General features: G+C 44.6%; 1 protein-coding gene across 4 annotated transcripts in view; it reads right to left on the reverse strand.

The window, feature by feature from the left end:
• Positions 1–14766, reverse strand: part of PIK3C2A (phosphatidylinositol-4-phosphate 3-kinase catalytic subunit type 2 alpha) — a 45851-nt gene extending 31085 nt beyond the window's left edge. Inside the window, exons 1-2 of one of the 4 annotated variants that reach the window (XM_084521903.1) lie at positions 14640–14766; positions 2809–3974 (exon numbers count right to left, since the gene is read on the reverse strand). In XM_084521903.1, the coding sequence (XP_084378029.1) occupies positions 2809–3909 (1101 nt within the window). In that variant the 5' untranslated portion in view covers positions 3910–3974; positions 14640–14766. Of the gene's footprint in view, positions 1–2808; positions 3975–6003; positions 6180–7957; positions 8104–12116; positions 12139–14639 lie in introns of those variants that run through there. The other 3 variants (XM_084521906.1, XM_084521904.1, XM_084521905.1) reach the window with 3 other exon arrangements.
• Positions 14767–17044: the final 2278 nt, after the last annotated feature.

Consider the following 17044-nt stretch of genomic DNA (forward strand, 5'->3'; position numbering starts at 1 on the left):
ACATTGATACTTTATCAAATACGAAGCAAAACTCAAATCCTTCTATTGGTTTAGGATATTAAGTACACAATGGAATCAAAATACATGACTAGAAATTTTGACTAGTAGATTTGGTTAAAGGAGCAGTGAAACTATGAGGTGATGCAAGAAAAAAGGGATTCAGTTAGGATACAAGACTTCAAAAAGTACTTTGAAGGAAATACGTATCTGGAGGAAATGGGTTAAAATACAAGAGAATTGCCAAAAATAGGGGCTATCTAGAGAGCTCAGCTTCATACTACATCAGAAGGAAAGTTATTTAAACTGGAAAAAGTGAGGATGCACAGGCCAAGCTAAAGCAACAGGTTAGGTGGAAAGGATATCAGGTTGAGGGGCTTGTCATTAAACATGAGACAGACACAGCCCTGCTGGTAATTTATAGCTTTGTTTGCCAGCCAACATTATAATACAGACTAGAACTGGCATATTATACCATAACGTTGGCTTAACAAGATTCAGGTACATTAGCTGACCACAGGATCAATATATGCTCATGTGATGCCACCATGAATAAAGCAAACACAATAAATATATGAAGCAGGATGCTTCTCCCAGTGATGAATTTATTCATGCCACTGTACAAGGCATTAAGGTACACACACAGAATTAAAATTCCCACAAACCACCTTCAAAAAGGAAAAAACAGGAAAGAAGCTACCACACAGGAGATTGCACTGAAAGCTGTCAGAAATTTCTTATAACACATTGAGGGGCAAATCAATTGATTTGACACCAAAATGGATCTTCATCTCAAGTTGCTGCTGTTCCACTCTGTTAAGAAGAAAAATTTGCTAGGAACTAGTTATAAATGTCTTTCTGATGAAAATCAGATGACTAAAAAGCAGTGAGGGCTTGGAACAGCCTTTAAATCAGAAGTAGCAGCAGGAAAATAAAACATGTTTGAGAATTTGATGAGCTGGATAATGTTTGTAAACAGCATGGGACTGGACCTGATGAACAGGGAAGACCCTTTTAAATCCTACACTCTTGAAAGAATTTATGGGAAATGGAATGGGTAGAAAAAAAGATTTCATTCAGCAACCATCACTCCGATATTACCTCCTAGAGACAGCGCCTCAGAAGCACCGATCTGGGCAGAAGTTACAAAACAAACTTAGACGTGAGATCTTCACACACATCATTTTAAAAATGTGAAAGAAAAACAAAAAGTAAAGGTTTATTTTTATTTTTATTTTTTTTTTTGTCTTTCTCCACTGGCTGTCTTAGACTTCTGCCAGAACACTGACAGCTAGCCCAGAAAAACAGGAAATACTCCAAGTCAGCAGCCAGCAATTTCACCTCAATGGAAATTCAGACATGAAGCTCCAGCCCGGTGGATATTCCTTTTCCTGGGGGGAAGAAATGGCCCAGTTTGGGGTGGGAGGGGTGGGAAATAAAAGGAGCAATTTGGAAAACGACCTTGACTGGCAGCAGTTGGTTTTCCAGCTTGCCCTCAGTCTCCTAAAAACACTCAGAAAGACAATACGTAAGATTCAAAACAGCTGCAAGCCTAAATCTCCCAGGCAAACAAACCTTTTACTCCCACCCCCACTTTCAGCCAGTTTCTCCAAACGGGATTTTTCCTGCCACCACCACCCTTGCCAGGGTGTAGACTTTTCCACTGAAGACTTCTCCTTCTGCCTCTGCACTCTCTCTACCAAAAAAAATAATAAAAATGCCCACAAGTATTCATACTCACTTTCTAGTGAGGTGACTAATATTTTATAAAGCTACGTCCTATTTTATGGTAGAATTATCGCGAAAACAGGAATTTAAAAATGTAGAAAAATGAAGTAATCTGCAGCCACTGACTGGACTCTTACTGGGATAGGGTAGGACGTACTTTTGAGGGCACAAATTAGCAGAAGAGACAACCTACAAAGTTATGATCGCTGGACTGTTTATCACTGCTATATAATTTAAATAGAAACTGCACGTGCTCATTGTCCAAAAAAGAAGAGTGCTACAACCAAAGGTAGCGTTGCCATTTTTATCTTGAAATTTTAATGCAAATGACTGCGATTCTAGAGCGGAGATGACCTTTTTGGCCTGCTTCCCTCTTCCAGCACAGAGCTACAGGGTTTGTGACCCGACAGCCCCCATCAGGCATCCCACCTTCAACAACAGCACATCCAAAAGGTTTGGTCACCATCTCTCCAGCATTCCTGCACGAAAGGAAAGATTTACGCCTACAGAAGAGAATTACACTGGTCCTGCGAAAGACTGCAGGTCATAGTGGGAGAGCAGAGAACTGTTTTAAAACAAAGGCAGTATAGTCAAAGCTAACAACAGCAAAAAAAAAAAAAAATAAAAAAATAAAAAAAGGCAAACAAAAAAACCACACAGCTTCAAATATAAGGTGGAAAACCTGCTATTCAAACATGAAGATAAACCCTGCTCAAGATGAAAGCTCTCAACATCTAGCTCCCTGTCTTTATTTTGTAGCCTTGCCTGATTCACTCATGAATTTAAGAATTTATGTAATTTAAATACTTCTTTGCTCTACGGGCTACTTCTTTTCTGTAGTGCGTTGAATACCAGCAGTTTCCCTGGTAAATTTGGAAAGATTACACACAATCCCAGTTATTTTTGGATTTAGTTCAGTAGGAACGTTCAATTTTCTGAGTATCCGTATGCATATGTCAGTAACATCACATTATTTGGACACACAAGCCCAGTAATACTTAACAACAGAACTTAAAAGTATCTTCAAGTACTGTGATTAATATTTAACACCATACCACTACCTAAAAACACTGATTCGCTCACCTGTGATGTTTGGCCCTGTAACTTTGCAAGCTGAGTCGTTCGCATGTTTAAGGACTGGCTCCTTGTAACTGTTGCTCCAGCAGATTTCCCATTAATTTTTCTTTCCAGATGACACGTTACTAACAACTTCTCTTCCAACAACACAGCGTCCCACGGATCTTCAGCTGTCAAACTTGAAGCCATCTCTCCATCATCCTCTGCCTTATATAAAGTCTCCACACTGTCCACTTTTGGTTTACTTAGGGGATCCAAATCTAACCAGTCAAATTTACTGATGTCCCTGCAGCTTTCCGAGGCTGGGAGGTCGGAAACTGCAGACTTTATAGCAGTCATTTCTAAGTCCGTGCTTGACTTCCCATTTTTCAGAAACTCCGAGGTGCTTGCAATTTTGTCAAACACTTTTGCCATTTCTGGTGTAAGCACTGGAGGGTATATAGGTAGGCTTCCTTGCGGATGGAAAGGTGTCGTAGCTGCCAATGGATATGAAATGTATTGTGACTGCCTTGGAAGACCAAGATAAAGAGGTTCTCTAGAGTGATAGGAGGACATACTTGGATGGAATCCATTCTGAAACACACCAGTCTGTTTTGTGTAAGAAGCTGAGGGGTAAATAGGAGGTAAAGTGCATGTCACAGGTGCTGGTATCCCAGGCGTCCACTGTCCTCGCTGAGCAGCAGGCCCAAGATAAAATTGTGAAGACAGCGATGGGCTCAAAATAGGAGTTACTGGTAACGTGGGGGCTTTACTAGCTTCAAAACTGTCATCCAGCAGCAGTTTCTCTAGCTCTGCATGAGTGAGCTTCTCTATGTCAATGGTACTGAGTTTATCTTCCATTCTCTTGGCATCAGACTCTGGAAACACCATGAGATCGTGGTCCTGCTTGTTGTGTGTCTGTGCTGTTTGCCTGGTGCTGCTTACCGAATGAAAAGTTTGCTTGTTACCTCTTTCCTTCTGCATCTTAGCTAGTGCCTCAGCTTCCATCTGCAACGCCTCCTCTTTGTCCACATCTTTTGACCTCGCAGTTGCCAAAGAAGGTGACGAGCGCTGCTTAAATCCATTGCTGCTGGATATCTGGGCCATACCGCGAGAGCAGATGTCCATCGAAAGAAGCAACACTTCCCTCGTACTGCTTGGCTACCCTTGGCTTCGGAATAGATTCAGCAGCTCTGCAAAGGAAATGAAACATGAGAAAACCACGCAAGAAATCATATGCAGAGAACTACTAAGCCATACACCACCAAATTACAAGGTTGCACATGTAATTCAGAAACCTAGAGCAGAAAATCTTGAAAGAGAACAGATTTTTTGATCCAAGTTAAGAGAGGCCACACAATTAAGCTCACAGCCTTAGCATTTTGAAGGACGCATCTGTTTTTCTTACTAGCTCTTCCCAGCAGGTAGAGAATTACTCAGTTTCTTTCTGCACCACTAAACCTCAGACAAGGAAAAGGCGTATTCAGGTACCTAAGGGACTTCAGATTTGAAGCAATTCTGTTCCCTTAGCCTGCTTCAATCCCGGAAAAATAGGAATTGATGAGATGCTAGTAGTGACAAAGCACAATCTGGAGGACTTCCAGTTTATTTCAGTGTACCACAACAACAGAATTGGCAAACTGGTCACTGTACCACGAATACAATGCTCGTGGTTACGATGCTCGATGACCTTACTTCGTTTGGAAAACTGAGTTCTACTTTACCCCCTCAACCAGCAAACAGCACTTATGAAGTGCTATTCCTTGGACAAGCAAGATAAATTATTTAAGTGCAGCTGCTCATTAAGTAATTGCTTTAATGGCCCCTTGAAGGAAGAGTCATTCACTTACGTAAGGGAAGAAACTCTGGAAGGGTGCTTTTGCTCAAGGCCAGCTCCAAAAAAACACCATCTAACACTCCTCCAGGCCCAACCTGGTGCTTGGTACCATGATACTACTCCCCCTATGCACCACAATATCTATGCCTCTGCATTAAAACAACCTTACAACAGATCATCACAAGAAGTTTGTTCGCTTGCCTTCTTGTTTCTGCTGTATCCTACAGCTGTCACATACAGCCGGCTTAGCGTTGCCTCCACGAGGTAAGCTGTCTTCCAGCAACAGCTCGTAGGCACATCAAGCAGCAAGACAGAAATCACAAATAATGAGTTTCTGCTGGGAGGCTGACACAAGCAGCAATCCTCAGTAAAACACAGTTTCGCTGAACTAGATGTGCCCTCTCCATGTAAATCAGCGCGGCTTTAAGGCAGGCAACACGCAAATCAAACAGAGTAAAAGACAAATAAATTATTTGCAGAAAACACAGATAAAAGCTGCCTTTGTACTCCCTTGCTGTTCATACCCATCAGAAGTTTGTTCTCCTTGAATCGGGCCAGAGATCTGTGCTTCAACCACAACGCTGCACTGCTGCCGACCGGCCGCACAGACAGCAAGATTCTTCGCAGATTTCTAACAGATTCCTTAAATTCTTGAGGCCTCTGGCCAAGCTTTTGTTTCATCTACTTGACTGCAGTGGCTTGTGCTGTGAAGGCCAGACCCCTTCACAAAAGGCCTTACATACATTTATTTCAGTGACGCCTGATTCACGCCAAACCCCTCAAAAACCATTTCTAACCACCCTCTAGAGATAAACTGTACCAAAAAGGCGACGAAAACAAGAGAGACATTTGGATTTGTAATGCCTACAACACGCTCCTAGGTCAAGCACTGTGATGTCCCCTAGAAATGAGGGATATTTTGGTGCTGAGCACTGAAAGGCTCAAACAGAACAAATGGTTAAGACCAACGTGTACAGCATATCTCAAAATCAGCACGATGCTAAATAAACATCTGTGCTGACAAGTTCCTGCTTTCTTGGGTGTATTTCAGACAGATGCTAATCACTGAAACAGTGACAGGCCAGCAAAGGTAAAAACTGAGAGCTACACAACTCAACTCCTGGGGAAGAGAGTCTCGAAGAGCCTACTCGTGTGCATCCACTCCACGAAATGATGATTTCCAACACAGACAAAGCCCACCGCAGAAGCAGGCAGCAGCTCCATTCCCTTATGGGATGTGAGGCTGCACAGCCTGACGTTCATCAAAGCCACGACGAGTGCCATCAGAAAGAAATTCGTGGAGGGTTAAAGCCACTCTGCTCAACTTCCAGACGCAGGACCACCCTGCGCCTCCCAATTCAGGAAGTTTCCCCAATTATTCCTACCTGGCTTTTGCAAGAAGCGGGAGCACGAAGCGCAGTTTCTGCAGCCCGTAGGACTACTGGGAACTATTTGGGCAGCGACTCGGCAGCACATTATCAGCGCGTTCTGGTGCTGCCTGATAACTGCAGCAGCACCAGCAAGTCGTTTTTCTGAAGGAGAAAAAAAAACACCGAGACCATACGGCCTTCACAGCAGCTATATATAAACCCAGGAACAGTAGCTTTGGCTCCTGACGAAGGAGGAAACCTTCTTTTTCTGCTGAACTCGACAGCTTTGATCTCCCTCCTCGCCAGGCCGTCTCCCCCTCACAACAAGGCAGTGTTTGAGCGCGCCGGGCCTGCAGACGGACACGCATTCCTCAGCGCTGGGAAACACGGTGCACAGCGACTGCAGCACACCCGCCCTGCACACAGGGAACCCCACTCTCCCCGTAGCTGCTCATTTCTTTTCCAAGCTCACTCGGCGGTGCTGCATTTCTCTCGGTTCGGTTGCACGCTTGCACCGGGAGAAACCTGGAGCGCTGATCTGAAGATGAGGACCATCGCTTGTTATCTGGAAATCTGAATCAGGCTTTTATTTTTTCAAGGCAGACTCGTACAGCCTCGAGTTTGATCGCTTTATTCGAGCCTTGTCCTCAGGACAATTCTAAATCAGACCAGTGTGTAAATCTCTGTCCCACCTGATAAGCAGACTGCAGCTTTCAAACACTTCAAAATTAAAAGCATCTGATAACACTGCAAGAGTTTTAGCAAGACCTGATCCTGCACACCGGTTTTAAACAGTGAATTCATCACCTGATAAAAGATCAGAAGAAAAGCTCCCTAGACTTGAGGATCATTAAAATAAAGGCAAGCCTACTTTTAATGCTAATGACACGGCGTCTCGGTTAACGTTTTCCCATAAAAAGATGAGCTTCGCTTTGAACTTCTGGATTTGCAGCCATGTAAATTCAAAGGCAGACGGAAAGCAAAATGTAAACTTCTCCAACACTTAAAAGGAGAAGGGCAAATTTCACCCGCACCACCAGCAGGAACTCCCCGGACACTCCAAAGGTTTCGGTTCAAATCCCAGAGGTGGGAAAGGGCTCCCTGAGCAACGCTGGGAGAAGTCATGGGAGCTTGCAACAACTGGGAGGCATTGAAAAACCTGGAAGTAATCCTTAGAGTCAGGATCGTTCTCAGCTCAACTACTGCACGCTCTATTTTGAGCCACGGTAAGAAAAGAGGTTCTCAGCAAAAAGAGGTTCTCACCTTCAAAGGCACAATGCTCTTTCGAAATCCTTAAGGAACGGGTCAAACGCTTCCCAAAACAAAACCAAAAACCTAGGAACGCCTGGAGGGATTACAGTGGAAGGTTGAAAGCAATAAAACAATCCCCTCCACGCCTTGCTTTTCCCAAAATTTGCAGCAGAACACATGCATCCATACTTTGTGTAACATCACCACGCCTGCCTGGCCCTAGTGGTCCCTGATCAACACTGCCGGCTCCAACATCTCTTTACAAGGAGGTCTAAAAACCTCAACAGCTGATTTATGACTTCTTACAGCTTCCTGACTGAAGGCAAATCCCTCTCTTGCAGTGAGACAGGGCACCTCGGAGCAGCATTTGCTGGAAGTTTTCCACCAGCTGCAGGAAAGCAGAAATCCACAGGCCTTTCTCTGGCTCGCGTCAGGCTGAGTTTCCCTAAAAGCAACAATTCCTCGGTTGCAGTTTTGAGTGCATGTGTTCAGAGTGCAATGTCCGTTTGCTCAGCCATGTACCCGTTTATTGCCACGCAAACTTATTTAACAGCACAGTGCTTATCAAGGGTACAGCAGCAAAACTTCACAAACAAGAGCCAAGAAGCAGCAGGCGTCTGACAATCTCCTTCGTATCAAAGCCTCTGAACGGGATGAAAATTAATTTTAGAGCAGATTCTCACTTGCAGAGGCTTACATAAAAACAGAAAACATTTACCTGCGGACCACTCCAGCACACGTACAAAAATGAACCAGGAAGCAGGTCTTTCTAATGAGGAATTTAAAGATTTTTTGGCAAGAAAAATGATGAGAATGATGTAGAGGATGTCACAACTTCACCAGGAGAGAGACTCAGAAAGTCTAACTCAGTTTCCTCCCTTAATAAGCAAGGACCACTTCATTAGAGACAAATCCCAGCACCTGGAGCAGAGGTAATCTCACCATCTGCTCGTGACCACATTGCCATTCTCCTCTACTTCAGCTGAGTTGCACAACGATTTTCTCCTCAAAAACAAAAAAAGCAAATGAAAGCCAATCAAGTTCTGTTTGTTTGTTTTTAGCAAGCTATTTGTAATTTGTTCTAGTGCTAAACAAGCACAGAGTTCATACTACTTGCAATTCACCCTTAAGAGACACTTTATAGCCATCACAAATCAGTTCCAAAACTCCCTGGAGTTCCAGCACTAAATACAGAAGCAATGATAACATGCCAGACCATTTCCTAAATTCCTTATAAAGTAAAGCCTTCACATATTGTAGGCAGAGCTTCCTCCAAACAAGCCCAATTTTCACTGTAACTCCCTGTTAATAAATAAATAAATAAATAGACGTAAGGCATTTGCCTAATCCTGAGTAACAGCTAACTTAAAAATTAACCTATCTTGCCTGCATACCAGAGACAGTAGCAGTTTTGTGGGATAGCAGGGGAAACTTCTGCAAAATAAGACAGGAGTAACATACTACGGAAAGTACTAGTCAGCTGGAAAGGAATTCATAGCCAGGCATTTGCCACAGCAGGAAAACTCCTTAGCAAGAAAAAAAAAAACACACAGGAACTTGGTCATTCAAAAGCCTCCCTGCCAGGTGCATTCAGCTTGCTACTAAGAGAGAAAACTGCACCCATACTTCGTCGAGTCAGTCAGATGGGTTACTTACAGGCTTGCCAAGGCAGTGTGTGCATTTCGGAGGGGGGCAGAAAGAGGCTGGGAAGGAACTAGGACAAAACGTTAGCAGAGAAGAGATCCTGACAATGTCATCACCACGCATGAAGTGAAAACAGAAGAGACAGAAGAAGCAGAGAAATCATCCCAGCAATGCTTGAGAGAACAAAGGCTTTGTTTTAATTCACATTCACGCAGCAACCAACGAAGCAGATACTTTAATTCTGGAATATGCATTAAGCTGGGGTATGACTGCTTACCCCTCCATGCATCTAATAAAATAATTATTCCCGGGTACCTCGTAAATTAGGAAATAAACAGATTCTTCAGCTGCGTGATGGACTGTGCACCGAGCACAACGTTGCTATTACGTGGTTTATCACTCCTGTCCTGAGCTTACACTCCTTCCTTTTACATCATCACTCTCCACACAGTACGGGAACAAGTTACTTGTTAGAAAGGTCAAATAACCTAAGCAATAAGGATATAATCAGACCCATCTTCTTGCAGAATAAATAAATAAATTATATATATATATATATAACAGCAGCTGTCATAAAATACTTCCAGCATCAATCCACTCATTTACCTTTTCTGTTGCAGTTTGGAAGAACTTAATGGACTGCAGCTACACCTGCTAAGAAACGCAAACAAATTACGGCAAACAAATTGTAAAGAATTTGCTGACAGCCACGCAAGTTCTACAACAATCCTTTCAGACAATAAGTCCTTTTTTTTTCTTTTTAAATACTTTTAGATTTAGATTGCAAGCTGTTCAGTAACGTGTGCACAAGCAGCAAAAGGTTCGTGTTTCAGCTGCTCTTCTATCCTGCTACCTCTCCATTGACACTCAACAGCTTCTTTGACACACTCGTAGCCAAATGAGAAGATACCTCCTCATGGATGAGATCAACAGCTAACTGAAAGGTCAAATCCATCTCAGTTCAGATCGTACCTATAGAATTTTTGAAGCCACTTCCACTAGTTTAAATAAAGGTACAATTTTAATCGGGTGCAAACTCTGACCCAGCACTTTCCTGTTTCACTCGAGTCGTCCAGGAGAGCCTCTAAACACCTCACCAGCTGTGCTGAGACCAACAACCACGCCTCTTAGCTGAGATTTTAAAAACTCATTTACATCCAGGAAGTACAATTTCATCACAAAGCTTCTGATTTTGAGAGCTGGATAAGAATAGGGTGTTTCTAATACCAGAACCAGAAACTTCCAGGAATACTCCAAGGACTTTCGGTACTGGCAACAAGTTTCCCAAAAACCCCAGCCTCAGCTGCTTCAGTGTTTATAGGAACACTTAGGAACTCCACGACTTCAAACTATTTTCATCCACACCACCGTGCAAAGGCTCTCGATAAGGCAAACTTTCTAAATGCAGAATCTTGATCTTGGATCAACTTTCCCAGACAGCGCTCCAAGAAAGAGTCCAACACAGTGGTCCAGCCAAATTTCAGCAAATTTCAGGCAGCTGTAGCTACCTGCATGGGTTTCCTGCTGCCCAAAGTTTTTCTTCCCCTTCTCAAACCACTGGCCTGCACCCTCAGCCCCTGCAACCCACTCCACCAGTAGGTACCTGCAGATTGGGTCCAGCACATCTGCCAGCTTCCCGTAAATGTCTGTGCTGTCACACTCCTCCCTTCAAGTCCTGAACCCAAGAACCATTTCAGCTGTCTGTTAAAGAGTTACAGGCCTTAAAGAGAATTAAATCATTGTGCATAAGTTGCATAAAAACGTGCCACCCAACACAGCCAACAGTGGGTGCTGCGGCTAGAGACAGCAGCAGCGTGAGCTCATGATACGGGACGTGGAAGATTTATCACCAGAAGAATCGTTATAAATACTCAAATCACCTCAAAATGCCCTTAAAGCCAGCCAGCTGAAGGCACAAATCAACAAGAAACATGACGTTGCTTTCCCTGGCTGTAGAACCACCTCCTACACCTCCGTATTTTGCCCTGTTTCGCTCCCAGCTCCCTACCACCACACCTGCAATCCCGCTCCTGCTGCGCAGCATTTGCTGAATGCAGATACCAGAAAAAGCAGTAACGAAACCGATGGCATCCCAGGCGATTTCACTCCGATGCACTTGGCCAAGATTTTTTCCATCCCTCACAGCCAAGCCTATTACCAGCATTGTTTGACAAAGGCTAAGAATTTTGGTTCTGTTGCAATGCTGCTCCTTGCAGAATAATGCTTTCAGACCCACTCCCTCTGCTTCTTTCAGAAGTTTGTTTTTAAAAACTTCTTACTGACTCTTCTGCTTTTCAACCAAGTTGCACTTTTTTTCTGCAGTTCACCCATATTTTTCACACGCTTTTCCCAGTCTCTCTTTTCAAAGCACACCTGAAAACCCACCCATGATGCAAAATACTCCACACAGAGTCAGCACGAGCTGCTGGTTTAAGGTACGGCTTCCTTTTAAGCAATGCCAGTGCCCCAAATACTTGGATTCCCCACCTGAATAATTCACCCAGTAATCCACGATTTGCAAAGCAATTTTACTTCAAAGCAGCACTTTCAAAGCAGCAGAGAACAACTCAGATAGCAGAGGGCCTCAGATGGTCCCTACCTCAACCTCCTGCTCCAAATAGGGTCAGTTATGAGAAGAGTGCTCAGGCTCTACCCAGACAGCAACAGCACAAAGTTTAATTCATAATTAAATTCATAAAAAATTCATAAAGCACAGGCCTGCCCACAGTGGGGCACGACAAACCATCCCCAGCATCCACCTGTAGAAGCACTTCCACTAACCCTCGTAGCAGTGATTTGAAGAAGCCAAATATCCTCTTCCGTCAAAAATACACAAAGTCTCTAGGGGTGGGAAGGACAGGGTAAAAGAGGAAAGAAATGTTTGTGCCATCCAATTACTTGAAAAAAGATGCCCAAACACCACAGAGCCACGTACGGCTTTACAACACAGAGTTAAAAAAAAAAAAAAGTTTCTTAATTTATATGCCTGAAGTAAGCCCTCCAAATATCCTCCTAATTTCACAAAACATCCAAAAATGCAGCAAAATGCAGGAAGTTCACGATGCGAAGTTCAGTAGCTATTATTTAGGGAGAAAACTCCCCTGCAAAGTTCCTATCCTGTTATTCTGTTCGCTGGCTCTGCATCAGCGCACAGGATATTCCTTTAACATACCAAAACCATTAACAAAAGATGGAGAGAAACCCGTGTCACCGCAGCTCTGTCCTAGGCTTACCTCTGCATCACTGTATGAGCACCAACCTGCTGGCCTAACCAATGCAATTCTGCTGCAGTAGCCGAATTATTTCTACCACTTGCTCCAGCAGACAAGTCTCCCCTTGGGCAGGAAACTTGCACGGTTTCAGTTACAACCAGCAGATGCTTCTCAGTCACCAACCTGGTATGCATGGAAGTATTAAACACTTGTTAATTACTGACAAAACAAATGCACTGTTTACACGGACCTCTTAGCTTTACATATTAAAATGCTTATGAGGTTATTTGAAGCAAAGAGCTTTTTACAAAATAAACAAAATCCACTACAGTGCACTGGTAGAAAAGTAACAGGACGGCTATACTGGGTCAGGCCACAGGTTCATCTCGTCCTTAACTTGTCTCTGGGTGGTTTCAGAAGGGCATAGGTGAAAAAAAGTTAAACCAGGACAAGCAAGCAATGACGTTTCCTCAAAATCCTCCTCCAGTCTCCACTAATACGCTGCTGAAGGAATTCCTCAGTTAACTTGTCTAATATTTAACAACCGTGATGGGTTCTTCCTCCAGGAATTCGTCCAACTGCACGTCGGGCTCGGACCACCTACCTCGTAACTCAACACTGTCATCAACCTGAGCAAGAGAGCAGATCAGCTATCACCAACCTGTTCTTGATGCATCTCTGACAACTCCTAACATCACCAGCAGCACTGAGACCTACCAGCTGCAACCTCTGTGCAGACTAAGTTGTTTCTTCCAGGTTATCCTGTGCTAACCAACCTGTAGATCAGAACAAGCGACAGTCTCAACGCCACCTGAGTGTCCCATTTTTAATTTTTTTTTAAATGGATCAACAAAAGGGGCGTCAGGATTTTAACACCAAGCACCTAAAAACTAGGAGGTACACAATATGCGCAGGCATCTCTCTCTCTACTTCAATTTCTGAATGAAAGCATTCCTGAGTGACCACCGCTTGGAACAAACTGAATTTACTCTAAACAACTGCAGACTGCATTTCTACTGAAAAGCAGAGATCAAAGCAGCACTTCTCATAACTTTAAAAAAAAAAATAAAAATGTGAGCTTTGAGGAAAGCATTTTATTCAAAATCACTTATAGAATAAATGAGGTTCACCATTACTGGCATGCTTAGAAACATTTCCTCCTTCACTTACTTGCCCGGTCTGGAAACAGCTTCTGCATTCTTCTGCAGAAACCGACACCCCAGCAGCCTCCCCGTGCACAAAGGGCTGGATGAATGCTCCGTGAGATGACTGCTGTTATTGACCATGGCCGATAAAAACTGAACTCTGCTTCTGGTAAGTAACTACACGTCACATCCCCATCACAGGAACATTTTTACAGTTATGTTGCTGTGAAGGAAGTGATTTACGTTTGTACCGCTCTCATTCATTTTTCAATTTGTTGCATTACTCTAAAAAATAAACAAATCCACCCCGCGGTTATTTCTACACGAACTGCAGACACTAAGATGCAATGCTTTAAAATAAAAGTGGAAGAGCTCTATCTGAACGTCATCAAGGCTGACCTCCAAACACATGCTACGTTACGAATTTTACTCATGTTATCCTCACGGTGCCCTACCAATCAATGCTACTTCATTTTCCTTTCTTAAAGCTTCCACAGGACTCCCTTCACATTGATCAGGACTTTTAAAACACACAACGTGCAACCCTGCTCTGCTCAAATTCAAGCTCTCCATGGGATTAGTTTTTTTATAGCTAGCCCTATTCTAGCCTGGTTTGGTCCAATACCAAAACCTAACACAACAAAACAAACCAGCAACAAGAAAGCACCATCTCAGCATTTTCACGTTTGTCAGCAAAGTTCTGATTCAAGTCTCTCCAGCTACACAGCAGGGACAAATAAACGAGAGCATCGGGGTCACCAACGTGTCCTCCTGCATCTGTCCTGAGGAGCCTGGCTGGCCTCACGCAATGCTCCCCAAGGAAAGAGGAACTTCAAGTCTTCAAAGCAGGATTACTACAACCGTGCTCAAGCAGGAGGAGTTCACTTACATAAACAAGCAGGAAGAAGGAAAGTTTTCGAGTCTTTTTGAGACCTTGGAGGTGTGTTTTTTTAGACCAACAGCCACCTTCAGGTGAAAGCTCACCGAGGGGCGCGCAGCACCGCAGAGGCACAGGCTGTGGTTACTTTATGGACTTCTCAGCACAAGGCCACTTGCCTCCAAAGGCTTTATTTTATTCGCCTTCTCCCCGTGGCTTTACCCTCTCCACAGCTCCCTCCCACCTTCCACATATTCTCAGCAGATTTGCCCGAGTCTCCCTCGGCTTTTCGGCTGAAGGCGGGGGGCTCCCCCGGGCAGCCCCCCGAGGCACCGCGGCGTTGCCTTCACCTCCCCGGGAGGCTTCCCCGGAGGCTTCCCGGAGGCTCCCCGGAGGGTTCCCGGAGGGTTCCCGGAGGCTCCCCGGAGCTTCCCCGGAGGCCGAGGCTGTGGGAGCCGCGACCCCCGCGGGGCCCCGTCCCGGAGCGGCGCCCTGCGCCCCGTCCCCACACTCGGCGCCTACCTCGCAGCGCCGCCGCCCCGCGGCCGCGGCCATTCCGCTTCCTGCCGCCCGCCGCCGGGCTCGCAGCCGCCCTCCGCTCCTTCCTCCGCTCCTTCCCTCCCTGCTCGGCTCCCTGCCTGCCTCCCCTGCGGCCCTCCCCATTCCCCGCTCCTCCCTCCTTCCCTCCCGCCCGCCATGCGCTCACATCCGGGCCGCCTCCCTCCCTCCCTCCCTTCACCCCCCCCGCCATTTCGTCCCCTGTGTGGACGAGCCCCAGACGGTGCCCAAACAGCGCCTGAAGCAGAAGGCGCAGCCGAAAAGGAATTGATGAGGCCGAGTCACAAGCACGTCCCCGACTGCCATTTTCCACGCGATTATAGTTAAACCCTGTCGCTTCCAAATCCAAGCGTCTGCTGTAGGGGAAATCCTGACCGGGCACCAGCACTTGCGAGGCAAGCACTTGGAAGTGTTAACTCAAAGGATGTTCCTGTAGGAGCATCATACCGTGAATCTCTAATTAGGCAGATTAACGAAGTTCTTACTGCCATTTAACCCATCAAGGAAGTTTCAGGCTGTCGGTTCTTCAGAAAAGAAACCAACGCTTTCTAATAGCAGACCGCTCTTTGCTATCCATGAGCACAAAATCCCGCTTTGCGAACACCAAACCACCAACAGGAGACATCTGCTTGGCTCCCAAGGTGCAGATTTCCTGCTAGGCAGCGGTCTGTCCTTGAAAAGTTGCTTTCTTGTAGGAAAATCCTATAAAGACTGACATGGGAAACCCTTTCCTATGAGGAGGGTCTGCACAGCACGCTGCACACGGGCTCATTCTGCTGCACAAATGAGGTTTTCCACCTTCGAAAGGGAGGTGAGATTATACGATCCGCCCTTTCTGTGTAGTGTTGGCTCTAATAAATGACATTTAGAAGGTCACTTTTTAGGGCATGAGTGCCTTTCTTACTGATGGGCCAGCACCTCCTGGTACAAAGCAGAACCTGTGGTGTGTTTGCTGCTTTCCTTCTCCAAAAAGGAACCCGCCCTGGATTTCACCTCAATTTTCTCAGAAATTATTTCCTTCTTGCCAGGAATTTTTCCTGCTATTTAGCATGGATTTTAATAATTTAAGCCCACCCTTTTTAGTGATGTCATTCTTGCAAAATATTCTTAAGATACTTCATGTTAAATAGGCACCAATTTCCTTTTATCACACTAAATTCAAACTGAATATGCTATTCTTTCCTTAGCTTTCACCCCTTGCACTGAAGAGCAACTGCAACACAATATTCTTGCCTCTGCTTTCATAGTTTCTCAGTGACATTCGCATTAAACGTACACCAATTATCAGGTATGGTCTAGAAGCGGTACCACCCAGCTTTTGGAAACAGCATCTCTATACCTAATGCCAACAAGCCTTTACTAATGGGGAGCCAAAATGGTTCTGCTTCGAGAGAGAACTGCTCGGCATCAAAGCCCAGCTTCGGAGCAGAATGGCGCTGACTCCAGCGGAGTCAATACAGGGAACAATGACATAGCCTGCAGACTGCCTTACGAACGGGTAATTACAAGTTACACATTACCGCATGAAAGCATGACGCCAGCTCCCAAGTATGACTTACACAGGAAGTCACTGACGTGTTGCTGTCAGAGCAGCGCGCGAGGTGCGTGTCTCAGCAGCCTCGCCGCCTCCTTACTCTCTGTGGTGGCTGGGACAGCCACCAAGCATCGCAGCTGCCCCAGGAGTTCTCAGGAAACACCTTGTAGAAATACATCTCGTGGGGAAAAAAAAAAAAAAAGTGTATTGCAGATGGATGAGCTCTGAGAAATCCATATAATTTTATGGAGTCGTGTTTTTACTGACATTTAAATTGTAAATTAGAGGCAGAAGAAACATGAGAGAATTTGTTTAAATGTTTGGACAAAGTGCTGTGCTCAGTACCGCTAAGACTCAAACTTCACAAAATAATTCCAACGTAACACATGCAGAAAAACAAATCACCCTGTGTAAATAACCATACTAATACTGGGATTAACTGGCAATCTGATAAACTGCAGCTGGCAGATGCCTTTTAAAACAATACTTAGGGTACAAGAAAGCTTGATGTAGACCCAGATTAAAAGCACAGCTATACCCAACCAAAAGCAACAACAAAAAAGTGTTTTGGCGAAGGTAACATCTGGAAGTTAAAAATAAAAACTTTTAGAAGAAAAAATGCCTTAGTTTTCCTCTCAGCCTGAAACACATTTTATGTAAGCCTTCCAAATTTAACAGATGAATGCCTTAATTTAACTACTGGAATTGCCACTCGCCCTGTACTAATTGGAAGCAATAAACTTGATGCCTATTGTTAGAGCATCCTTTTTGTGAATGAGATATTGCTAGTCTCATTGCACGGGGATTTTAGCAGGACAAATATGTTTCCTCTGAA

This window comes from Aythya ferina (genome assembly GCF_964211825.1).
Source record: "Aythya ferina genome assembly, chromosome: 5".
NCBI lineage: Eukaryota > Metazoa > Chordata > Aves > Anseriformes > Anatidae > Aythya > Aythya ferina.